General features: G+C 44.1%; 1 protein-coding gene across 3 annotated transcripts; it reads left to right on the plus strand.

The window, feature by feature from the left end:
* Positions 1-232: 232 nt before the first annotated feature.
* Positions 233-25,442, plus strand: LOC138758377 (AP-1 complex subunit mu-1-like). Of its 3 annotated transcripts, none has more exons than XM_069927207.1 (12): positions 233-252; positions 6,534-6,690; positions 7,500-7,567; positions 9,300-9,430; positions 12,309-12,456; positions 13,940-14,066; positions 14,797-14,939; positions 16,426-16,497; positions 17,514-17,672; positions 18,194-18,319; positions 20,058-20,133; positions 25,206-25,442. In XM_069927207.1, exons 2-12 carry the CDS (start codon positions 6,570-6,572, stop codon positions 25,226-25,228), a joined length of 1,194 nt encoding a protein of 397 aa, XP_069783308.1. In that variant the 5' UTR covers positions 233-252; positions 6,534-6,569; the 3' UTR covers positions 25,229-25,442. The 3 variants fall into 3 exon arrangements, with proteins under 3 accessions (XP_069783308.1, XP_069783307.1, XP_069783306.1); XM_069927206.1 differs by lacking the exon at positions 233-252 and adding an exon at positions 301-383; XM_069927205.1 differs by lacking the exon at positions 233-252 and adding an exon at positions 949-1,035.
* Positions 25,443-26,476: the final 1,034 nt, after the last annotated feature.

Raw genomic sequence — 26,476 nt, forward strand, 5'->3', positions numbered from 1 at the left:
AGTTTTCCTGAATTTTTTTTAAGTTTCAGGATTTGATACAAGATTGACTTCACCATCTTTAAAAAAAAATCCCTTCCCCTACCTGTACATTTCTATAGCTTCAGGACCAGCCGCGCTGTTGCTCTTGTTGAGTTTCTGTCGGCGGACGGAAAAGCCTCGCGAGCCCTCGCCTTTAAGAGGCCACCTGGCGAAAGGTGACGCGCGGCCTCACCTGTGCGTCGGGAAGCAGGAAGCGAGTGTCTGGGAATCTGAGTAGGGCACGGGGTATCTGGGCGGGACTGTTGCTTGGTTGGGGGGTGGGGGAGAGGAGAGGAGAGGAGAGGTGGGGTGGGGGGGGTGAAATGTCTGCCTCTGCGATCTTCATCCTCGACCTCAAAGGCAAGGTAAGAGTTAGTGGCAGCAAGGCTGCCTGCAGGCAGCACGCTTCACTGTGGGCAGGGTCTGCCTGGGCTCTTCCACTCCTTCAGGGGCTCACTGCTATGCACCAGAATGGGACCTCTCCAACCTTCCGGTCTGGTCTTTCCTTCAAAGAACAAAATAAGGTGGTGCTCAGGCCTTGATGGTGGCACAGATTTGTAAATATGATACTTCAGCCTTCCCATTTTAATGGGTTTTGTATTTGGAGGCTGGAAGCTCTGGAATTTGGAGGAACAGCATCCGTGGGTGAGGAAGAACTTGAGTCTCCATCAAAGGTTTCAGCCAGAAATGACCACTGTTCTTTTTCTCCCACTGATGCTGACTTCCTCCAGCCGGTTGTGTGGAGCTAACAAATTCCAACCCTCTGCAGTCTCCTGTGAGTCTCTGGAGAAAGAATGATGAAACACAAAGGTCTGCACTTGCTGTGATTGTAGTAAAAATGCACTGAAATGCTGGAGGAACTCAACTGCTCTTTCAGTGCCTGTAGGAGACAAAGATACATCGCCGACATTTCGGGTCTGAGCCCTTCTTCAAGGAATAAGCAGAATGAGGCAGAAGCAGGAAATCTCAGAAATTCAGACCAACAAAAGGTGTTCATTGGCTATGAGATGGGGAGAGGTGAGAATTTATTGTGTCTGTTCAGGAAGCAGGGTGGGGGGGAGGTGGGGGATGGTTGGATGTTTTAATCCAGTGGTACTCAACCTTTTTCTTTCCATTCACATCCCACTTTAAGTAATCCCTACGCCATCGGTGCCCAGTGATTAGTAAGAGATTGCTTAAGGTGGGATGTGAGTGGGAAGGGAAGTTTGATAATCACTGCTCTAGACCCAATTGTTACTAATATATTTTGCTTGAGAAAAATTGTCATTGCTCATTTCCTTTGGAGTCATGAAACCATATATGTAATGAGTCCATTAGGTACAATTAAAACAGTGGTTTTCAAACTTTTTCTTGCCAATCACATATCACCTTAAGTAATCCCTTACTTATCACAGATAATATGGCATAGGGAATACTTAAAGTGCGACATGAGTGGAATGAAAAAGGTTGAGAACTATTGTTGCTATCCGGTTGGAAGGTGCCCAGATGGAAGATGTTGTTCCTCCAATTTTCATATGATCTCAGTCTGGCAGTTCATGAGACCATGGACAGAGACATCAGCAAGGGAATGGGGAGGGAGGGGAATTTAAATGGATAGCCACTGGGAGATGCATGGTATTGTGGCGGACCAAACCAAGGTGTCAATGCTTTGATGGTCAACACTTTGGAAAAGCATTCAAGTGTTTTGTGACCATTCTAGCTCCACACAACCGGCTGGAGGAAGTCAGCATCAGTGGGAGAAAAAGAACAGTGGTCATTTCTGGCTGAAACCTTTGATGGAGACTCAAGTTCTTCCTCACCCACGGTCAAACGCTGTTTGACCCATTGAGTTCCTTCAACCATTGTGGTTTTTTTTAAATGGGGATGAGGTACTGGGGATCTTGTTCCACGCAGCAGAAGGTTTTGGGTTTGGGCATCAAAATGCTGACCTTCACAATGAAGGGCCTTGGAGTGTTTGCCATCAGGTGCAGGACAGGCCAATAACTGGATTTTTAAAAAAAGCACACAAGATAGCTTGCAAAAAAACTGGATGAACTTAGAGGGTCAAGCAGCAATAGTGGGAGAAAAAGAATGGTCATCACTTTAGCCTGGAACATGAGAGTGCAGAGGGGAGATGGCCAGAATAATGGGGATAGGCTGGGAGGGGTTAGATGGAGGCCAGTAGGCAATTGAGATGGGTGAGGAATGATGGACATATGGGCAGGGGAGGGCTGGAGGAGGGAGACAAGATGCTTTCCTCTATTAGATGAGGTCGGCCTCTTGGAGGTTATGCTACTGGTCACATGTGGTTGCACTTGAGAGGGTGCAGAGGAAATGACCAAGGATGTTACCAGGACTGGGGAATTATGGCCATGAGGAAAAACCGGATAAGATGGTATGGTTACCTTGGGAAGAGAGAAATCTAAGGGCACAGCGGCTGAGGCCTATGAACTATGAAGGGGGCTGGATGGAGTCATTGGGACAAACCCTGGGGGGAATAGATGTAATGGGAGGGGTGTCATTTCTCCTAGAGGACAGTGCACCTGCAATTTGCTGAACAAATGGAGAAGGTGGACACTTGCTGTATTAGGTAGTACTTGGATGTGTCAGAATTTTGGAAGGAAGGTTGGGGTAGGCAGTTGGATTCGATCCTTGGCTTCTTAACTGAACATATCTGTGAAAAGGTTGGGGCAGTTTTGAGTGGCGAGGATTTTTTAAATTTAAATTTGGACGTACAGTGCGGTAACAGGCCCTTTTAGCCCACGAGCCCGTGCTGCCCAATTACACCCGATTGACCTACAATCCCTGGTATAATTTGGAGCAAACTGGAGCCGCCCGCCCAGGGAAAACTCACGCTGACACAGGGAGAACATACAAACTCTTTACAGAAGCCCGGTCCCGATTGCTGGCGCTGTAACAGCGTTGCGCTAACTGATACAGTTTCAGGCTATGGGGAACTGGCTCCAAGGAGGAGTGCAGGATTGGGGCAGATCAGCCCTGAGCCCTGAACCTCTGGTGGCTTGGTTAGCTTAGAGGTTAATGCAACATTATAACAGCGCCAATGACTCGAGTACAAATCCAGTGCTGTCCATAAGGAGTTCTCTCCATGTTCGCCTGGGTCCTCCAAAAGCATACGGGGTCAATGGTATTTGAGTGGCACAGGCCTGTGGGCTGGAATGGTCTGTTACCGTGCTGTTGGTCCAAAATTTAAAAAAAATTGAGTGAGAGGATAGGCTTGAGAGGCAGAATAGCCTCCTCTGCTCCTATTTTCTTGTTTCTGCAACAACAGAAGGTGCATGTGAAAGATAATGAATTGTATGGAGGGCTTGGATTGGCCAGAGGGTGATAAGACTGTTCAAGGAAAACTGACCTGTTTTATAAATTTTTTAAAATTGCTGGAATAACTCCGAAATTTTACTTCAACTGTTGAGTTTCTCTGGAATTGTGTTTTTACTAAGTCACGATGTCTGCAGACTTTCATGTTTTACACTGTTTTGTCGGTTCAAATCTTGTACACCCTGACAGCACGGAAAGAGTCTAATTTACAACTTGACACTATTCCTATATTAATCCTATTTATTTTCTCCCCTATTCTTCTCAATTCCATCCCCTTCACCTTCCCTGTTCTTCTAATTCACGATACACTCAGAACCATTTACAGCTGCTCCATTGTCCTCACACCTCACTCCATCTGGGTGCCCTCCATCCGGATGGTATTAACATCGACTACTCCCATTTCCATTACCCCCCCCCCCCCCCTCACCTAGCCCAATGTTTCCTTTCCTCCAGCTCGGCATTCCCAGAGCCAATTAATTCTCACCTGTCCTCTTATCCATGCCTTTTATGGCCTTTTGTCTCTCGGTCTGTGCTCCTCCCCCTGCCCCTTCTCACCGGCCTTTTAATTCCGATGCCTGTCTGCTTTTTACTCGTACCTTGAAGAAGGGCTCAGGCCCGAAACCTTTCACTCCTATCGGCCTGTGCACCTTTGGGCTGTGGGAAGAAACCCACGGGGTCACAGGGAGAACATGCAAACTCCACACAGGCGGCCCCCTGTCAGGGCTGATCCCAGATCTGTGGGGCTGTGAGGTGAGACCAGTGGACCCCCAGATAATAAAAGGGATCATTACCCAACTGCTCAGATTCTTCTGTTGAACACTGTAAAGCAAACTCAGGAGAGTGAGAGGAAAGGAAACTGACACCGAGCCTCAGAGTTAGATGTCAGACAAATGGGAAAAGTCAGCTAAAGGAGTTGGAGGGTGCTACAGAGGAACGGAGGACAGGAAGAATTTGAGAGGGAACACCAGAGTCTGGGTCCAAACCCAATGAAGTTGGAGGCCATTAATTTCTAGACACCAAACCTCAGGAGACCTCACTTAGAGGAGTGTGAGCAGATATGGGCTCCTCATTTAAGAAAGGATTTACTGACATTGGAGAAGGTTCAGAAGAGGTTCAAAAGGATGATTCCAGGAATGAAAGGGTTATCAAATGAGGAGTGCTTTGACAGATCTTGGCCTGCACTTGGAATTTGGGAGAATGAGGAGGGATCTCACAAACATTTTGAATGTTGAAAGGAGTAGACAGAGTAGATGGAGAAAGGTTGTTTCCCACGGTGGGAGAGTTTAGGTCAGGACAAGAGGGTGCACTTTAGGACTGAAAGGATGCAGAGGAATTTCTTCAGCCAGAGTGGGGTAAATCTGTGCAATTTGTTCCACAGGCAGTTGTGGAGGCCGGGTCATTGTGTGTATTTAAGGGAGAGATTGAGAGGTTCTTGATTAGGGCATCAAAGGTTATGGGGAGGAGGTCGGGGAGTGGGGTTGAGTAGGGAAATGGATCAGCTCATGATTGAATGGTGGGGCAGACTCGATGGGCCAAATGGCCTATTTCTACTCCTATGTCTCATGGTGATCATTCATCCTGACGCATTAGACGAGAGATTTTAAGGAATTCCAAGTGATATGTGAAAATCATTCACAGCTTGGAAATGCGGTAAAAGTCCAAAAATCCGGTTGCCAGAAATCCGGATCACTAGTGAAACCGGATTTCTCGAAAAATTGCACATGAAATCCAGACCACCTGATAATCTGGCCTTCTTGAAAACTCTCAGCTTTTGAGGCAGATATACGTCCCGAGAATCTGGAATATCTGAAAATCCAGACCGACCCAATCCGCAAGCAGTCCAAATTTTAGGTCTTTTACCATAATACTATTTTTTAGAGATACAGCACAGTTACACCCCAATCCGACCCACAAGCCAGTGCCAACCAAATACTCCCATGTGACTGATTAACCTACTAACACCTGGGAGAAAACCAGAGCACCTGGAGGAAACCCACGCAGTCATGGAGAGACCGTACAAACTCCTTACAGACAGCACCAGATCTGAACCTGGGTCGCTAGTGCTGTAACAGCATTGTGCTATGCATGCCGCCCAAATTGTCGGTAACCGATCAACATGGTCAATGGGCTGATGGGCCCTTTGAATCTGGAAGATGCTCCGTAAAAGCAAAATTTCATTTTGGTGAATAATTCACATTCTGTTAGAATATGAAAGGTCAAAAATCTACCACAAGTTTAATTTGCAACTAGACACAATGAATATGTGACAACCTGCAATCGATCCCTGGGTTGAGTTAATATTCCTGGACTCCATGAGAAGCTGAGAGTTTAAATTTTAAAGGAAATCTGCATTGTTTCCAAAACTTTGTTATGAAAACAAAACTGGTTTTATGTCCATGCCAGTCATTGTGAAATCTGGTTAGCCCTGGAGGCTGGATATCCCACAATGCATCTGGGATGGCACCACAGTGGCTTCAGTTTTGAAGAAAATAATACTTGATGTTGAAAATCAAACTATAATGTGGTCAGATATCTGTTCCTGCAGCCATGCCCTGAACACTCTGCTCCAAAACAGTGCCACAGTGCACAGAGTTGGGGCTTTAATCGCCATGCTTCTATAAACGACTTCAGTTCAATGTGTGGAAGATGAACAGTGTTCGGTAGTTTACCCAAATCAACTGAACGGCTAGCATTTACCCCAGCTCTGCCCCGCCCTAGTGCTTCAGCGCCAGTAGAATAAAACATAGTCATGGCAAGGAAAAATAAAGCAGTTGATTGGTGCACAGAAAGATCCCGTAAAGAACACTGCAACAATAAGCAGATGATCTACGTTAGTGGTGTTTGATTAAATAACGAATATTGGCCAGGACACTGGGGACAACTGGGGTTCTCTCATCTGCAACATTTTATCCTTCTTGAGAAGGTGAAGGAAAGAGAGAATTGGGTGTTGGAGAGAAGAGAGCTGGAGTGAAGAGAGAGGGAGTGAGCGAAAGAATGGGGAGAGAAAGCAGGAGGGACAGAGAAGGAATGAGAGAAAGTGAGAATGGAGAGAGAGAGGGAGCAGATGAATGGGGAGAGAGTGGGAAAGAGAGAGAGGTAGTGAGAGAGAATGGAGAGAGAGAGTGGGAGAGGGAGTGAGAGAGAGGGGAAGAGAGAGAAATAATATTTGTATCCTTGTCTCCGTTAACCTCCTGGAACAGCTCCTCATATGTCGGAATTACAAAGGAGATGTGGACATGTCAGAGATTGAGCACTTCATTCCCATCCTCCTGCAGAAGGAAGATGAAGGAGATGTCTCCCCACTACTAAATCACGGCAAGATTCACTTTCTTTGGATTAAGTACCGGAACCTGTACTGTATCCTTTCCATGTGATGGATTGCATCACAGATTGCATCAGGGTTGGTGTCTCCATCCAAAATTACATTTTTTTAAAAATTTGGAGTTCCGTTGAACCTACAGAAAGAAATGCGAAAAATGGCGGTAATCTGAACATCTATTACGAGGTCAGGCAACGCCCACCTCCACCAGCTTCACTGTTCCTTTCTCTAGAATATCAGAACCAGCACCACCAGGAAGGGAGAATGCTGAACGACCAAAGGAACTGCTCACACTGACCTTCCGAGACTCTCAGATTCACTAAACAACATTTATTTATTTATTTATTTGTAGAGATGAAGCACTTGCCCTGCATATGTATTGTTTGTCTGTATGTCTGGTTGTGTGTCTGTGTTTTACACCAAGGACTGGAGAATGCTGTTTCTTCACTCTCTTGATAAGGTTAGGGATTAAGATCATGGGCACACAGAAAGCAATTTTGTGTAATATTACATGTTCTGTACTATTACATGACAATCAAGAAATCCTGAACAGTGTCCAACCTGAATAAGTCCTGATCAAGCTCTGGATCGCCATGACCAGACTAGGTTAGGGTTAGTGCAGAAGTAATGGTGACCGTTTCAGAAATAGGCTCTGCCTTCTCAAAGGGATTAAAAGGGTTAACTAACCAGAAGCTGAATTTATAATTGTTGTTCCAAGTCAGCAACAAAATGGAGCACAAACCAAGAAGACGAACAAAGATCGAATGAACTGATCTGCGACGTCTGAAAAAAATTGTGATGTTTTGAAATCTGTTGAATTACTTTCCTTCCTTAACTGTGAGTTCAGTGGTTGCAATGACAAAGAAAAATGCAAATGCCTCTCTTGTGTATGCGTTCCTGTATAAAATCATTCAGGTCAGTGTTCTTTTGTTCTTGATCTGATTTGAGTTTACTGTCATGTTCATAAGTGCACTGAAATCTGTACCTACTGCAGCTAGATAAACCAACGACGATAGCATAAATGAAATCACCGCAATGCGCCGAGAGAGAAAATGGATAGATAGGTAAATATTCTCAGTTGCAGTTAATGCAAGAAACAAAGTGACATTTTATTTTTCAAAGTCTAGTTACTGAGCATCAAAAACAACTTTGTACACATTATAAAGACGTGCATTGTTCGCCTGATTTCAATTTTTAACAGAGAAACCAACACACACATACATAGTAAAAACACAACGCTGGAGAAACTCAACAGGTCAGACAGTGTCCTTTATAGAGCAAAGATACATAACCAACGTTTCGGGCTTGAGCCCTTCATCAAGGTATCTTTGCTCTATAATGGACACTGTTTGACCTGCTGAGTTTCTCCAGCATTGTGTTTTTACTTCACTCAATGTATCTGCAGCCTTTCATGTTTTACAGATATACACCATTGTTCACACACACCCTCAGATACACGCCCGGGCGCCCCACTCCCCGACCACCTCTGCTGACAGTACCTTCAGTATATTACTGATTATACTGGTGCAACCATCTCACAGTTAGACATTTACTCCGAAAGAACTCGTAATTCAGAGAAATGATGCATAAAGGGTGGCCCAATTATGGACAAATTTTCCAGTGGACCCTCTTAACTTGTATTTGATTTTCTCTAGTTTAATAAAGAAACTGAAGTCCTGAATCCATTATGTAATAGAAGGACCCCTATCAGACTTCCAGTGTAACAAGATTAGACTCTTGGCTAATAGGGATGTAAATGCAATCATATTTTTCTGCAGAGGATTTAGGGAGTTGTCAGAGATTCCAAACATTGCAGTCAATGGGCAGGGTTGCAAACTGACTACATATTTTGGATTGTGTGCTAAAGACTCCACTCCAGAACCTCTGTATTTTGGGGCATTGATAGAACCGGTGACTTAGGTGCAAGGGGAGCTGTTACACCTCTTGCATTTGTCCTCTATGTCAGGATAAATAGTGTTGACCCCTGTTCAACACTTTGAACTGAACAAATCCAAAGTGAGCGCAGGAGCTGGTAGAGTGAATTCTCTAAAGTGACATTTTAATAGGGCAGATAGAACATTTAGTCATCCCAGAGTAGTCTATTTAGGGTTAGGGCAGGTGTAGGGATGTTCAAATACCTGATAGCTTTTGGAGAAAAATATTTTTTTAGACATACAGCATGGTAACAGGTCCTTTCAGCCCATGAGCCCGTGCCACCCAATTTACCTACAACACCCGTACTATTTGAAGGGAAGGAGGAAACTGGAGCCTCCAGGTAAAACCCTCGCAGACACGGGGAGAACCTTCCACCCTGCACACAGCATCTTTCAGCTACTCCTGTCAGGAAAGAGATACAGGAGCATCAGAGCCACCTGCACCAGCCTGGGCAGTGAGAATGCTGAACGAGCAAAGGAACTGCTCACACTAACCATCCGAGACAATGAAACAATATTATATATTTGTATATATGAATACTTAGCTTGTTTGTCTGTATGTGTGATATGCCTAGTTGTGTGTCTGTGTGTTTTGCACTGAGGACCGGAGAACGCTGTTTCGTTGGGTTGTACTTGTATGATCAGGTGACAATAAACTGGATTTGATACTGTTGAGTGACCCATTGGAACGTCCCACCCTGTCTTCTCTCCAGGTCTTCACAGAATACTTCAAGGAGTTGGAAGAGGAAAGCATCAGGGACAACTTTGTAATCATCTACGAGCTCCTGGACGAATTGATGGATTTCGGTTTCCCACAAACCACCGACAGTAAAATCTTACAGGAGTGAGTGTTGGCAGCCTATGTCCACCTCCGCTTGATTACTGCTCCAAGACCAGGGTGCTGAGGTTTGTCACCAGGCAGGACTGAACTACACTGGAGACATTGCATGGGCAGAGGAAGAGATAGGATAGTAGCAGGGAGGTTGTTTTCACTGGCTACAACAAGGACATAGAGCATCAAGATTCAGAGAAGTAGATGAATGGAGTTGAGGAGGAACTGCTTTTCCCAGAGAGTGATAAATCTGTGGAATTCTTTGCCAAAGGAAACAATGGTTGCCTCGTTAAATATGTACAGATAGATTTTAGAATAGTCGGGGATTTAAGGGTCATTGGGAATGGTGGGTAAGTGGAGCTGAGTCAGTGGCCGATCAGCCATGATCTTATTGAATGACAGAACAGGCTAGATGGGCCAGATGGCCAACTCCTGATGCTGTTTATGCTCTCGTAACATTTCAGCTTGCAGAGAAACGAGGTGCAGATTAAAGGCCCTTCATCAGGGTTAATGATTTAATGATTTGGATTATGGAATACATGGCTTTGTGTCTAAATTTGCAGATGATACCAAAATAGGTGGTGGGAGATAGTGCTGAGGATACCAGAAGGCTGCAGAGAGACTTGGATAGATGAGGACAATGGGCAAAAGGGTGGCAGATGAAATATAATGTTGGAAAGTGTATGGACGTACACCTTGGTAGAAAAAATAGATGGGCAGACTATTATTTAGATGGAGATAAAATTCAAAAATCAGTGGGGCAAAAGGACTTGGGAGTCCTTGTGCAGGATACCCTGAAGGTTGACCTCCAGGTGGTGAACAGGGTGAATGCAATGTTGGCAATCATTTCGAGAGGAATAAGATACAAGAGCAGGAATGTGATGTTGAGACTCTATAAGGTGTGGGTGAGACCTCACTTGGAGAACTGTGTACAGTTTTGTGCGTTGTATTTGAGAAAAGATGTACTGGCATTGGAGAGGGTTCAGAGAAGATTTACTAGAAAGATACCAGGAATGAAAGGGTTAGCATATGAGGAAATTTTGTCGGCTCTTGGGCTGAACTCGTTATCCATGCTAGGGAAGTCTAGGACGAGAAGCCACAACCTCAGGATAGAGCAGATATGCAAATACATTTCTTCAGCCAGAGGGTTGTAGCTCTGTGAAACTTGTTCTGTCTGTGGTCTCATGCACTGCCAGTCAGAGACCACTCGCAGAATGGAGGAACAACCTCATCTTCCATTTGGGCACCCTCCAACTGGGTGGCATTAACTAAATTCTCTGATTTCCTTTTAAACACCCCCTTCTTCCTCTGTTACCTTTCTCCCACCTCACTCATGCACTCTCTCTCTCTCTCTCTCTCTCTCTCTCTCTCTCTCTCTCTCTCTCTCTCTCTCTCTCTCTCACACACAGTCCCAGAATAATTCTCACCTCTCCTCAATACCTTTTGTTGGTCTGTACTCCTTCCCCTCCCATTCTCCTGTCTTTATAGTGACACCTTCCTGTTCTCTTTTTCTTCTTTGAAGAAGGACTCAATGTCAGCAATATATCTTTGTCTCCTCTGGACGCTCACTTGGAGAACTGGCTGAATTTCTCCAGTATTTTTGTGCATTTACTACAATCACAGCAGCTGCAGACTTTTGTGTTTCACTCTGAATAGAACTTTAATCTCCAACTTCCCTTCACGCTCCCTACAATATCATTGGCTCGGTGTTGAACCTTGCCTGTCGAGCTAATAGCAAATCAAAGCAGGAAAAACTGGGAACACTCAGCAGGTCAGTCAGCATCTGTGGAGGAGAAGAGAGACAGAAATATCATTTCAGCTCTTGAGCTTTTAAACAAAGCTAGAAGTTGGAGGATGAATAGCTTTTAAGTCATTGTAGAACCAGGGAAAAGGGAGCAGGTGGAGAGAGTGTGGGTTTCTGTGGGTGCGAGGAGAGAGGGAATGGGCTTCGGAAGGGGCGATGTGAGAAAGAAAAGGGTGGTTTTGGAGGGAATGTGCAGGGAGAGGGAGGGTTTGCAGGAATGCATGGGGAGACAGTGCATGGCTTTGGAAGGGGGAGGAGTGTTGGGATCTGAGAATATGGATGTGTAATTCTCTGAAAGTGGCGTCACAGGTAGGTAGGGTTGTAAAGAGAGTTTTTGGCATATTGGCCTTCATAAATCAAAGTATTGAGTATTGGAGTTGGGATGTTATGGTAAACTTGTATTAGATATTGGTGAAGCCAAATTTGGAGTATTGTGTGCAGTTTTGGTCATCGAACTACAGGAAATATCTCAATAAGATTGAAAGAGTGCAGAGAAAATTTACTAGGATGTTGCCCAGACTTCATGAACTGAGTTACAGGGAAAGGTTAAACAGGTTAAGGCTCTCTTCTCTGGAGTATAGAAGAATGAGAGGAGATTTTATAGAGGTATTTAAAATTATGAGGGGGAAAGACAGAGTAAATGTAGTTAGGCATTTTCCACTGAAGGTAGGTGAGATACAAAACAGAGGACATGAGTTAAGGATGAAGGGGAAAAGTTTAGGGGAACTTCTTCACCCAGAGAATGGTGGGAGTGTGGAATGAGCTCCCACCTGAAGTTGTGAATGCGGACTCAATTTTAACATTGAAGAAGAATTTGGACAGGTACCTGGATGAGAGGGGTTTGGATAGCTGGGTGTAGGTTAGAGGGAAGAGGCATAAAAAAAGTTTGGCACAGACTATAAGGGCCAAAGGTTCTGTTTCTGTGCAGTATTGTTCTATGGGAACAAGGGATGGAACCTCTCCAGGGAGACAAGCTAGGAAGCTATTTGAACCCTTGGTGAGAGATCCTGGCTGGGATGCTGTCCTCTGTGCCTTAGTCTTGTTCTGCTTGACAAAGAGCTGAGTCCTGTCATTTGAACCGGACAGGTACATCACACAGCAGAGCCAGAAATTGGAGGTGATTGCCCCACGGCCGCCTGCCACCGTCACCAACGCTGTGTCCTGGAGGTCAGAAGGCATCAAGTACAAGAAGAATGAGGTCTTCATCGATGTAATTGAAGCTGTCAATGTATTGGTGAGTGCGGCTGTTTGTGATGATGGGCTAGAGTTTCCCCAAATGCCATGCCAAAGGTTGGATGAAAGGGGTGACTTTGAGGAAGGTTGTAATGGGGAATGGTTATTGAGGATAAGCATGGGGTGTGAGCAGGTGAAGGCACGTCCTATGTTGAAGTAACAGTGTGGGCAGTTCCTGGTGTGTGGAGGCGAAGAAGTGACTGTGTGCAGAGTTTAACGTGCCTGAAGGCTTTCAACATGGTTTGGGCATTATTTATAGTCCCTAGGTAAAACACAATGCTGGAGAAACTCAGTTGGTCAAACAGTGAACTTTATGTAGTAAAGATAAGGATACATAACCGACATTTCGGGCTTGAGCCCTTCTTCAAAGAGTGAGCAAAATGTAGGCAGGTGTCTGAACAAAATGGTGGGGGGAGGGTGGGGGAGGAGCACAGTCAGGAGGTAATAAGGGCACACCAGCAAATAGGGGGAGGGGGAGATGGCTCTGGAGAGGGAAGGGGGTGGAGAACTGGTTATATGTCTTTAGATTTCAGATTCAGATTTATTGTCAGAGCATATACATGACGACACATACAACCTACGGGCCAGGCAGAATTACGACTTACTGGTTGGCTTTATTTTTGCTGTGTAAAGTACACTGACCTGCTGAGTTTATCCAGTGTTGTGTTTTTACTTCAACTACGGTGTCTGCAGACTTTTGTGTTTTACCCCATTTATTGCCCATCCTCAAATGCCCTTGGTTCACTTGAAGTCACTGCAGTCTTTCTGTGGTTGCCCAGTGCGGAGGGGGTTTGGGTGCTTGGGGAGCTCCTTGTGGGGTTATTGCTGGGCCTGGCCAAGCTGGCTATTTACAGGTCAAGGCAGCGGGCAGTTACGGGTTCAGGGCGTGTTGACTGCCTGCCCTTCTTCTAGGGTTACGTCCGGGCCCATGTGTTGTTAGAGTGGGAGCACGTGGAGTCAGAGGGTACAGTGGGTGTGTTCCAGGAACGGTGCCCCATACTCCCAGGCGATTGAGTGAATTGTAGATAAGATTAATGGGATTTTTATTTGAAATGTAAAGTATATGTACCAGAGGGGTGGTATTGATTTACTGCTGACTGTAATTTTTTAATATTAATGTGAATAGTTTATTAAATGTATTTGTACATATAGTTTGTTTTTGTCATGTAGTTGTTCGTAAATGTTTTGTTTTCAAAAACCTGCAGCTCTCTGGTAAACCTGTTCCTATCGTGTTGTGTGTTCCAGGGTTGTGCAGTCTCACTGTAGGGAAGGAGTGACGATGATTTTGAGTTGCGATCGAGTTCAGTTTGGTGGGGAATCGGTGGGTGGTGGTATTCCCATCCACCTGGAGAGGAAGAGCTGGGGGTTCGGGAGGTACCATCCAAGGACTGGGGAGGGATTGCCGGCTGTAGTGACGGCCACCTGGGCGAAGAATGAGCATGTTGCGACAGGGCTTCTCATCTTTTCCACTTGTTCTTGGACAGGTCAGTGCCAATGGGAACGTTCTACAGAGTGAGATAGTTGGCAACGTGAAGTTGAGAGTTTTCCTCTCGGGAATGCCTGAACTCCGTCTTGGCCTCAACGACAAAGTCCTCTTCGAACTAACAGGACGTGAGTAGAGCAGCAAGGTGCCTTGAGGCCAGTGAGTTCCAGCAGTATCCAAGGCACTGATAGTTATCAGAGCAGAGTGCTTGCTCAATTTGACTCATCTACATAGGCGACTCTCTGCAGTTCCCTGTGGTCTCATTAAAATTGATGGGTTTGAGCCCAGCAGATGATGCTTTCAGTGGATGATCATTGTGTGGTACACCCCTGAATCTTCAGACCATAAGACACAAAATTAGACTATTCTGCTCATTGAGTCTGACACGTCATTTAATCATGAGCTGATCCATTTCCCCACTCAGCCCCACTGCCTGGCCTTCTTCCCATAAACTTTATGCCTTAGCTACTCAATAAATTTACAGTTCGTTTTCAAATTTCACTTTCATTTGCAAATGAGTCAGCTGGTCAAACACAAACTACCCCCCACCTCCCCGGTGCTGCACTGAGGGAGTGCCTCACCCTTGAGTGTATCTTTGTTTGGATGAGATCTGACACCAAGGGTTAGTCTGCCTGGCAAGATGATCCTGTGGTGCCACTCAGAGGAACCTCTCTCTGTGACTTGTTACCATTTTCGATCAGCATCACCAATGATCAGCCTTCTTGCTCCTGCCGAGTGTGAAACAAACGTTGCTGTGATGGGTGATGGGGACAACACTTCAAATGTATCTGACTTTCTACAAACTGGTCAGACACTGTGCAAGGCACAATAACAACTCGAGCTTTGCTTTAAATCCAGGAGGGAAAAATAAATCCGTTGAACTGGAGGATGTGAAGTTCCATCAATGCGTGAGACTGTCTCGCTTTGAAAATGACCGAACAATCTCCTTCATTCCACCAGACGGAGACTTTGAACTCATGTCTTATCGACTGAACATCCATGTGAGTTGAGGAGGTCGGGGGGGGTTTCATGAGAACTTGCACCTGATTCAGCCTGAACCTGTGGGTTGTGGGGGACGAGACTTCTCTGCGGCACGTAGCAAAGATGATAAGAACAGGAACCTCTAGTCAATGCAGGAACTCCGTTACAACATGCGGGCTTCTACTGCAGTGTCATGTGAGGGGATGATATTAAGATGGATTAAAAGCCACTGTTTAATAACACTGGACAACAAATGTTTTCAAAAGATTTGTTTCCTGAAAATAAATTGGGGATTATAATTGACAACTTCAAGAATGAACACAAAGATAAATTCAGATTTGCTGTATCACATAGGAAGTATCAGAAACATTAAATTAACTTTGATTGAATTTACCATGTTTAATCGCATCATGATGCTGACACATTGCGTTAGTTCAACTGACCCGAAAATGTTTTGCCGTGGATTTTCGTTTGTACTCTCATGCCAGCATCCAACAATAGTCTGCCAGCATTGAATAATTCCAGTTGCTTTTCCATGGTCGCAATGTCCTGGTGAAACCTTTCATCGTGTTCATCTCTGACTGCACCAGGATCAACATTTCTGCTGTATCGTATCTTCCTGAGGCAATATATTCTATTGTTATGTCCACTCACTATGCTATTACCTCAAGAGTATGTACATCAACATGTATTCAATCTATAGTCAATGTAATGCACAACATCTATATGTGAGCTGCTTTTTATAGCCTGTCTGCATCTATCCTAAGACAACATTTGCATAGCACCTGCCCTGAGTGCAGGACCAGGCATGCTTGGACTGACCCAAACAGCTTGCTTTGTGGACAATATACTAGGAGACTTAAAATGTGACAGGAAATCACAAAAATAGTTTGTATCTAAAACAGGATATGTGATAGGAAAAGTTTAAGGTGATCAGCAGCCCCAAATCCATAAAATGCACCCAAAAGTGTTCAGGAAGCAAAATCTTCATTGTCCAGTGTAATTCTTTTACCTGAAGCTCTGTCAAAACCAGTTGTGTAAAAGCACCAAGTTGGAGAAACTCAGCTGGTCAAACAGCGAACTTTATATAACAAAGGTAAAGATACATCACCAATGTTTTGGGCTTAAGCCCTTCATCAGTTCCTTGATGCCGACTGCAGGTAGAAGCTCTTTTTAATCCTGTTGGTGCTGATTCAGCACTCTTAAGCCTTCTCCCCATTTGAAGAAGGGAAAAGAGTGTGTCCGGGGTGTGATGGGCCATTTCGTGTGTCGGTTGACTTTCCAAGGCAGCGGGAGATGCAAATGGAGGGGAGGGGAGTTGAAAGTTTGCATGATACTCTGAGCTGCAGCTTCTGATCTTGAGTGGAGCAGGTGCCGTCCCACTCTGTGATGCACCCAGCATATATTTAACAGGATCCGACTATCCTCCAGCCCTCCGAGAATCTGCCGGGTTGATTAGGCACGATAAAGTTGCATCTTGTTGAAATCATTCTCGGTCTCTTTCAGGTGAAGCCTCTGATTTGGATTGAATCGGTAATCGAGAAATTCTCACACAGCCGGGTTGAATATATGATCAAGGTAATTCCCTCGATGTGAATAAACCGGGACAATTTTGATTAACTTTCCTTGTAATTCTGAAGGTAGAGTAGTGATTTCACCTCTGTTTTTTTCTTGTCGAATTCGGGCAGCACGGTTGGTGCAGCGGTTAGCACAACGCTGTTACAGCACCAGCAATTGGGACTGGGGTTCGAATCCCACACTGTCTGTCAGGAGTTTGTACGTTCTCCCCCATGTCTGTCTGGGTTTCCTCTGGGGGCTCCGGTTTCCTCCCACCATTCAAAATGTATGGGGATTGTAGGTCAATTGGCAATAATTGGGCAGCACGGACTCATGGGCCGGAAGGGCCTGTTACCGTGCTATATGTCTAAATTTAAAATGAAAAAAATTACCTTAGGGCAAAAAGACTATGGCCATCCACCTTCACCATCCTCAGCCTATCCGGTCTCTCCTTGTAACTCGAGCCTCCAGTCCTGGTAACAACATTTGGGATCGTACCATGCTGAATGTCATTCTCCTATAGCGGGGTGACCAGAACCCCACGTGCAGTCTCACCTACACCATGTTCAGGCATAACAGGACATCCCACCTCCTGCACTCAGTGACTGATGAAGGCAAACATGCCAAATTCCTTCCTTGCTACCTCTTACAGGGAATAATGTACTTGTCCAGTACATGGGATAATGTACTTGTCCAGTACATGGGATATTGCTGTACAGTAATAATTTGGGACGGAACCAGGCAGACAAGGCGGCTTCACCAGTGGTTGAGAGGCAGGACAATTGGACCTTGAGGACCATCTACTGACAGTTGACCTAAAATAGTTCAAGGGCAGGGAGGGAAAAGTGTCTCAATGGTGATGTTAGTGTGGTGGAAGAGCCAGGTGGCCTGGCCTTACCTTTGCCGAGAGGTCTCCTGAGCGAGATAGGGAGGCTGTCCGCTGTGAAGTTTTCAATGTTCTGGGCGGGCAGGAGGAACTTAGTGGTGGTGGCTGGATGTTAATGTTGCGGATGACCATCTGTTTTCCTTTCACACAGGCCAAAAGTCAGTTCAAGAAGCAGTCTGTGGCCAACAATGTGGAGATTATCATCCCAGTGCCCAGTGATGCCGATTCACCCAAGTTCAAGACCAGCGTGGGCAGTGCTAAGTGGGTTCCTGAAAACAATGCTGTGGTGTGGACCATCAAGTCCTTGCCCGTAAGTGAGGACCAGTTTGTTTGTTGCAGCAGATGGAACGATCAAGGCTCACCCTTGCGTTGGAAGCTGGCAGTTTGAATCTCACTCAGCCTCTGATCACGTCTGATGCTCTGATCATGTGTGCATAGTTCTGCCGCTGGGTGATGGTGTCAGTGTCCAGACTAATTCTTGTCCTGTCATCCTTGTCATGAGGATGTATCTTCTGCAAATGCACCATGCGAAAGATCCTGTCGGGGTGTGGGATGGGAACTGCTGTGTCTGGACACTGCAGAGAGTAGTTAGTGCAGCTTGGGCTATGACGCTGACCAAGCTCCCCTGCCCTCCACCGTCTGCGTCTACACTCCACAAGCCAACACACAACTTATCCTACCCTAGCCACACTCTTTTCACCATCCCCCACCCAAGCGTGAGATTGTTCACTGTATTGAAATGTTTTTTTTTCTTTCCCTCTCGAGAATTTCAGTGCAATTGAACTTTTTGCTGGCGATATACTCTCACCACCACAATCTCTCTCCTAACAGGGGGGAAAGGAATATCTAATGCGTGCTCACTTTGGCCTTCCAAGTGTGGAGAATGAAAACAGTGAAGGCAAACCTCCGATCACCGTGAAGTTCGAGATCCCCTACTTCACTGTGTCAGGGGTGCAGGTCAGTGCCCATGTAACCGTGATCAATCCAGTGAGTCATCTCAGCCTGCTGGGTCAGGGGGGATGAGAGTGGCTCAACTCCGTCCCCTGCTGCTGTTTTCAATTTTGGAAAGCACGACTTGTCAGTGACTGCGCCCTTGGAGATGAACGCAAATTGGTGCAGGTCAGTGCAGTGTACAGGTGGGAAGGTGGCAGGAGAAATTGGGACAAAGGATACCAGTGCTAGCCTCCAGAACCACCTGCACCTCAAGCCAGTACTTCCAGTCCCATTACAACACTGGCCTCTACCCAGTGCTTAGGGAAACTGCCCGAACATTTCCTGTTAACAAAAACCCAGGTCAAATCCATTGAGTCCAGAAGAGACTGTAGTTGAGATGAAAAAGATTAACCTGCTGGAGGAACATAACATAAGAAATAGGAGCAGGAGTCGGCCATTTGGCCCATCGAGCCGGCTCTGCCATTCAATGAAATCATGGTTGATCTGATCTGATGATAGGCTCATCTCCACCTACCTGCCTTTTGACATAGTTGGGGAATTGAGAAAAGGCAGGTATAACACACTTCTATCAAAAATCTATCCAACCTTGTCTTAAACATATTTACTGAGGTACCAAATGCTCAGCTGAACCAGCCACATGTCTGCTGTGGTTGTAAGAGGGGATCGAGTCTATGCTTCCTGTGATGAATCCCTCATGTCCTGGCATCCAAAGGACCCTGCTGTCTACAAGCCCATCAAGTAAGTGATGGGGTAGTCTCCACTGGCTTGAATGAGTGCAGCTCGCCAGAGTACCACCCTGACCAGGACAAAGCTGCCTGTTTGATTGTCACTCGCTTGCTCCACCACTGGCCCACAGTGGTTGCAGTGGGCGGTGGCTGCAAAACGAATGGCATGAACCCACCCTGGCTCCTCCATCAGCACCAGCAGGTGCACGGGAACATCTCCAATGGCAGCTTCCCTTCCATCCTGATGTAGAAATGGATGACTATTCCTTTGTCCTGGGTCTAAATCCTGGAGCTCCCTCCTCAACATCATTGTGAGAAGAGGGACAAGAAGGTGACCATATCTGGATGGACAATAAATGTTGAGTAGATTTGTGTATTGTCATCTGATTTTACAAGTACAACCCGAGGAAACCGTGTTCTCCAGTCATCAGTGCAAAACACGCAGACATAACACACATACAATAATATGCAGGACAAGTGTTCATATGTAAATAAATATTGTTTTGTACAAATGAGTGTCTCAGATGGTTCGTGTGAGCCGTTCCTTTGGTCGTTCAGCATTCTCACTGCCTGTGGAAAGAAGCTGTTCCTCAGCCTGGTGGTGCTGGCTCTGATCCTCCTGTATCACTTCCCCAACGGGAGCACCTTTGTGCAGGGTGGAAGGGGTCCTCAATGATTTAGCGCGCCCTCTTCAGACAACAATCCCGGTAGATCATGTTGATGGGGGAGGGGGTGGGTGAAGAGATTCCACTGGTCCTCTCTGTCCTATAGATTGACCTCCGATCCACAGGACCATAAGAACCGATTGAGTTATCAATAAGTGGTAATTCAGTCTGGCCCGCAGGAAAAAAGAATCTCAGGATTGTATGTGATGCCATGTTTGTACTCTGACAATAAATTTAAACTTTGACATCCACATCCTGAAAAATTAAGTGAAGCAGGGTGAATTTATTCTCTCCGGTTTCTTTACTGTGGTGATCAGTTGTAAATAACGATTGGTTTTCTCTCCTGTGTAGGTGCGATACATGAAGATCATTGAGAAGAGCGGTTACCAGGCACTACCCTGGGTCAGGTACATCACCAAGAGTGGAGGTTAGTGCAGCAGTGAAATTAAGGTGTTCTCTATCCCCGGGGTGTTGCAACGAGGAGCGCGGCAATGTGTAACTTGTTAACGAGGAGCCGCTGTATTGTCCCGTCGCATTTGGCTCACTTGTTCACTCGGCCCCTCTCTCCTTGTCCCCGCTCTGCATGCAAACATGCAAAGGCTCCCTGGAATCTGGGGCCATGGTGTGGACAACAGGTCCACTCAAAACAACTGGAAAAACCAATCCCCCCCACCCCGAGATTAGCCAGCTGTGAAAGTTGCCATTTAATAGCGTTTTTTTTTAAAGTTACAGAGAAACTTTTCAAAACTTTATAAATTAAAAAAAAAATTTAGACACATAGCACTGTAACAGGCCAATTCGGCCCAATGAGTCCATGCCACCCATTAACCTACACCCCAGTATGTTTTTTAAGGGTGGGAGGTAACTGGAGCCCCTGGAGAAAACCCACACAGACACGGGGAGAACGTACAAACAACTTACAGGATTCGAACTCAATCGCTGGTACTCTAAAGGCATTCTGCCAACCATGCTGCCCTTTAATATTTTTTTAAAAACTTTTTAAAATGGAACCTAAAAATAATCTGGAAATGCCACTTAAGTTCTAAATGTTAAACTGCAACTTGTCCCTCCTTTGACCTCTACCTGTTGGCAACCTCCAACCACCAGTAAAATCAACAGAATATTTAGTAGGGAGGAGTAAAGCACAAGAGTCTGCAGATGCCATGATTGAAGTAAAAACACAAAGCTGGAGAAACTCAGCAGGTCACACAGCAAACTTTATACAGCAAAGATAAAGATGACCAACATTTTAGGCTAGAGCCTTTCATCAAAGTACTGCCATTCCTGACATAATCTCTGCAATGGAACCTCTTCCACAACGTGAAAGCAGGTGACATTCCAACATAATTGGCCCAACCTCTGCTTCGACATCACTTCCCTTTCTGAAGGCAACTAGTATTTCCCTTTAGCTGTGCCAGGGGATTGGGTGAATTAAGAGTTCTTCCTAGATTTTTTTTTAAATTTTTTATTTTTCACACTATAAATCACATTGATCAAGATACATACATTTTTCTTTTCAAATATATACAATGTCGTTTTCTTCCCCCCCCCTTCCCATCCCACCCTCCCTACCTCCCCTCCCATTCATTTAAAGTTCAGAATCTAAGATACATTAAACCCATCAAACAATGTTGTCACTCAATAAAAATAAACAAGAAATTCCACTGAGTCAATTCTTTTCATTTCCTTCTCCTTCTGTCATTTTAGGTGGTAGATGTCCCCGGTAGGTTTTCTCTATTGTGTTTCATGTATGGCTCCCATATTTGTTCAAATATTGTAATATTATTTCTTAAATTATATGTTATTTTTTCTAATGGAATATATTTATTCATTTCTATATACCATTGTTGTATTCTCAAGTTATCTTCTAATTTCCAGACTGACATAATACATTTTTTTGCTACAGCTAGGGCTATCATAACAAATCTTTTTTGTGCACCATCCAAATCAAGTCCAAATGCTTTGTTTTTTATGTTACTTAGGAGGAAGATCTCTGGGTTTTTTGGTATATTGCTTTTTGTGATTTTATTTAATATCTGGTTTAGATCTTCCCAAAATTTTTTCACTTTCTCACATGTCTAGATTGCATGAATTGTTGTTCCCATTTCCTTTTTACAGCGAAAACATCTGTCAGATACTGTTGGGTCCCATTTATTTAACTTTTGAGGTGTAATGTATAGCCTATGTATCCAGTTATATTGTATCATACGTAACCTCGTGTTTATTGTATTTCTCATAGTTCCAGAGCATAACTTCTCTCATGTTTCCTTCTTTATCTTTATGTTTAGATCTTGTTCCCATTTTTGTTTAGTTTTACCATTTGTTTCCTCATTCTCCTTTCCTTGCAGTTTAATATACATATTTGTTATAAATTTTTTGATTATCATTGTGTCTGTAATCACATAATCAAACTTACTTCCCTCTGGTAACCTCAGACTGCTTCCCAATTTGTCCTTCAAGTAGGATTTCAGTTGGTAGTATGCCGACACTGTATCGTGAGTTATATTATATTTATCCTTCATTTGTTCAAAGGATAATAATTTATTTCCTGAAAAGCAATTTTCTATTCTTTTGATCCCTTTTTTTTCCCATTCTCTAAAGGAAAGGTTATCTATTGTAAAAGGGATTTGCTGATTTTGCGTCAGTATTAGTTTTGGTAATTGGTAATTTGTTTTATTCCTTTCTACATGAATCTTCTTCCAAATATTGAGCAGATGATGTAATACTGGAGAACTCCAACGTTGTACCAATTTTTCATCCCATTTATATAATATATGTTCAGGTATCTTCTCCCCTATTTTATCTAGTTCTAATCTAGTCCAATCTGGCTTTTCCCTTGCCCTGCTGGATCTATTATTTCCTCTTCTATTTTAATTGGTACATTTTTACTGATTAATATAGCTACTCCTCTAGCTTTTGAATTATATGACGCTGCTGTTACATGTCTTACCCAATCTCTCTTTAATTTCTTGTGCTCCATTTCAGTTAAATGTGTTTCTTGCACGAATGCTATATCAATTTTTTCTTTTTTCAGTAAATTTAGCAGTTTCTTCCTTTTGATTTGGTTATATATTCCGTTAATATTTAAAGTCATTTCATACTTTGTTTATCTTTCCTTTCCGTTTCCTCATCATCACCTTTCCTTCTTATCCATTTCTGCTTTCTTGTTTTGAACACTTTATAAGACAACATTTCTAAAACATCAAACATTTCCCTTATTCTCCTATCTAAAATGTCTTTAACCCCACTATCCCCTCCCCTTCCTGAGTTGCCCTTTATCCCTTGTCGGGCAACCACATCTCCCCTCTCCATTTGGGTTTGCGAATTCACTCACAAGCGTCAACTGATTTCGCAGTGACCGTAAATCCTCCCCACCCAGCCCCCCCCCGAAAAGATTTTAATTTTCATATATAACAAAGGTCACTCTCTTAATTCCCTCCTTACTTCCTCTCTTCCCTTTCTTTCCCTTATTAATTCTTATCTATACTCTATATATTTTCCTTTAAATATGGATACACTCATGTACACACATATATACATACACACATATATATATATATATATATTACACCCATATACACACATATATAGTTCGTGGTCATTTTTACTCTCGTTACATGTCTTCATCTCTCTGTCTGTTTTGTAGTGGTTCTGCAAATTTTTGTGCTTCCTCCGGATCCGAGAATAGTCTGTTTTGCTGCCCTGGAATAACTATTTTAAGTACCGCTGGGTACTTTAGCATAAATTTATATCCTTTTTTCCATAGGATCACTTTTGCAGTATTAAACTCCTTTCTCTTCTTCAGGAGTTCAAAACTTATGTCTGGATAGAAAAAAATTTTTTGACCTTTGTATTCCAGTGGCTTTTTGTCTTCTCTTATTTTCTTCATTGCTTTCTCCAATATATTTTCTCTTGTTGTATATCTTAAGAATTTTACTAAAATGGATCTTGGTTTTTGTTGTGGCTGTGGTTTCGGGGCTAATGCTCTATGTGCCCTTTCTATTTCCATTTCTTCCTGTAATCCTGGTCTTCCTAGGACCCTGGGGATCCAATCTTTTATAAATTCTCTCATATTCTTGCCTTCTTCATCTTCCTTAAGGCCCACTATCTTTATATTATTTCTTCTATTATAATTTTCCATTATGTCTATCTTCTGAGCTAACAGCTCTTGTGTCTCTTTAACTTTTTTATTAGATTCTTCTAATTTCTTTTTTAAGTCCTCTACTTCCATTTCTACGGCTGTTTCTTGTTCTTCCACCTTGTCCACTCTTTTTCCTTTATCTGACATGACCATCTCTAATCTATTCATTTTTCTTCTGTTCTTTTAATTCTTCTTTTTATTTCACTAAATTCTTGTGATTGCCATTCTTTTACTGATTCCATATATTTAAAAAAAAAATATCCATTGTCTTGCCTTTCCCTTCTTCTTCCATTTCTCTATGTTCTTCTTCTTCCTCTGGGTTGGTCATCTGTTGTTTCCTTGTTTTCTTTTTACTCTCTTCTTTCTTGTTCTCGTTGTTTTCTATGTTCTCTTCCTGTTGTTGTGTTGTAGCTGTCATTCTCAGCTGTGGAGATCGACTCCTCAGCTGGTCCCCCCTCCCGTCAGTGTTTTTTTTGTCATGCGCATCGCGCATGCACGACTCCTCGCACATGCACGGTTGCGCACTTTTGCTTGGCTCCGCGAGCCATTTTTGTAGTCCCGAGCTCGGGACTTCAACTGACCTTAGGGAGCGGGCTTCTCTCTCCACGGCGGGCCTGCTCGGACAGGTTCTTCTTCCGACGTCCTTTCTTCTTCTCTTCTTCCCGTTGCTTTCGTCTTTTCTTTCTTCGCTGCCATTTTATTCCCACCTTTTCTTTCACTTTATTTTAATTTTTATGTTTGTGCCTTTGTGTTTTCTGTGTTTTTTTTAAAACTTTTCCGGAGAGGGCTGGAGTTCCCCGACCGGCCACTACTCCATCACGTGACTCCCCAGTTCTTCCTAGATTAATGCTGGATGGGTAATGTTACTGTGTCCTCCCCCTTCATTCAACCAACCCACTAGGGCACTGATTACCAGGCAGGTAAGCCCAGCTCCCATCAAGATCCATATTTAACACCACCTCTGTTGACTAAATGAAAGTCAGTAATTCCATCATGGGCTGAAAACATTGGACAAATTTGACCACACAATTGTGAGTGCACAGGAATAGAGCAGGGGACTCTGCCTCAGGCTGCCCCTGTGTTGATGGTTGGTGATGTTGCTGATCCATGCTGATCAGGATCCAGTTGAAAAGTCCCAGATCCCTGAGTGTTTTGCTAAGATAGTGGTTCACACATGGGTGAAGCTTCTTGCGTAAAACCAAGGATTCTTTGTGCAGTTGGTAAACAGACGCTCTAAAAGCTCACTATTTTTTATTTATACACATGTACACCCACACCACACCAAACTCTGATGAGGTGGTTTCTATGAGATTCGTGATATAAAAGTTTTTCCTCTAATTCTGCATCTTATTTTTCAGATTACCAACTGCGGACAAATTAGAAGCTGTGATGGATTGAGAAAGATTCTCCTGATTGTTCAGCATCGTTCATTAAAACCAGGCTGCTTATTTCTGTAGCGACAAGTGCCTTCAATCACCTTGTAAAATTTTATTCTGTCAAAATAACTCTCATAATCAAGGGCTGATGTGTACGTTTACTGATGTCTATCAGGTGATGATACTCCCAAATAAACATGGAAGGGAAAACTGATTTAACATCAATGGGACAAGCTTCTGGTTTGTACATGGGAGAGGAATCAGTCCCTTCTTCCCCTTGGCCATGGACAATCTGATCTGCCCATCTTTGCTCCTGTCCCCCCTTCACCCTACATCCCCTTCCCATCCTTGCCCAACTTGAATCACTGTCCAGAAAACAGAAAAGGATTTCCAGAGCCTCTAATTTTTTTTAACATTTAATTCAGACATACAGCACAGTAACAGGCCCTTCCAGCCCATGAGTCTGTGCCATCCAATTACACCCAATTAACCTACACTGCATCCCCCCCATATGTTTTGAAGGGTGGGAGAAAACCGGAGTTCCCGGGGAAAACCTATGCATAGAAGGTGAGAATGTACAATCTCTTTACAGACAGTGCGGGATTTGAACCCTGGTCTGGTTGCACTAACTGCTATGCCAACCATGCCGCCCTGAGAGAGATCTCCACTCCTTATTGGGCAAATTCGATAATGATGGACTAATGTCGCAGCATTGGCTGTCAAATTGAAATCTTGTCTGATTTCACTGTTAGATCTGTTTCATTGCTAAAGTCCTGACTACATCTGGTTTATACATGATACCCACCCTTTTAATGTTTCGGTTGCCAAGTCGTGAATATGTGGGACTATCTGCCCGAGGAAGCAGTAGAGGCTGTCTCATTAAATGTATTTTAGACATGGATTTTTGAATAGTCGGGAAATTAAAGGTCATGAGGAACAGATGGTTGTGGAGCTGAGTCCATGGCCAGATCAGCTGTGATCTTACTGAATGGGCTCGCAGACTCGACAGGCCAGAAGGCCAACTCCTTGTGTGTACTTTGAAAAGAGGTTCAGGTAAGAACCATCAGTAATAAATCTTTACCTCGTATAGATATTGTAAGACGAGCTGAGTTCCTCCAGCATTTCTGTGTGTTTTACGACAATCCCAGCATCTGCAGACTTCCACGTTTCACTTGTGTGATAATTCACTGCCCCCATGTGGTCTGGTGTGTCAAATAACCATCTCTGCTGGGTCAACGTGGAAACTTCGCGTA

This window comes from Narcine bancroftii, chromosome 3 (assembly GCF_036971445.1).
Source record: "Narcine bancroftii isolate sNarBan1 chromosome 3, sNarBan1.hap1, whole genome shotgun sequence".
In the NCBI taxonomy this organism is placed as follows: Eukaryota; Metazoa; Chordata; class Chondrichthyes; order Torpediniformes; family Narcinidae; genus Narcine; species Narcine bancroftii.

Excerpts from the sequence above, each read along its gene's own strand:
- LOC138758377 (XM_069927205.1), top strand. The coding sequence starts at position 964 with ATGAGGCAGAAGCAGGAAATCTCAGAAATTCAGACCAACAAAAGGTGT. Across the intron at positions 12,457-13,939 it reads TTGAAGCTGTCAATGTATTG|GTCAGTGCCAATGGGAACGT; the intron begins GTGAGTGCGGCT and ends GTTCTTGGACAG. Across the intron at positions 17,673-18,193 it reads GGACCATCAAGTCCTTGCCC|GGGGGAAAGGAATATCTAAT; the intron begins GTAAGTGAGGAC and ends CTCTCCTAACAG.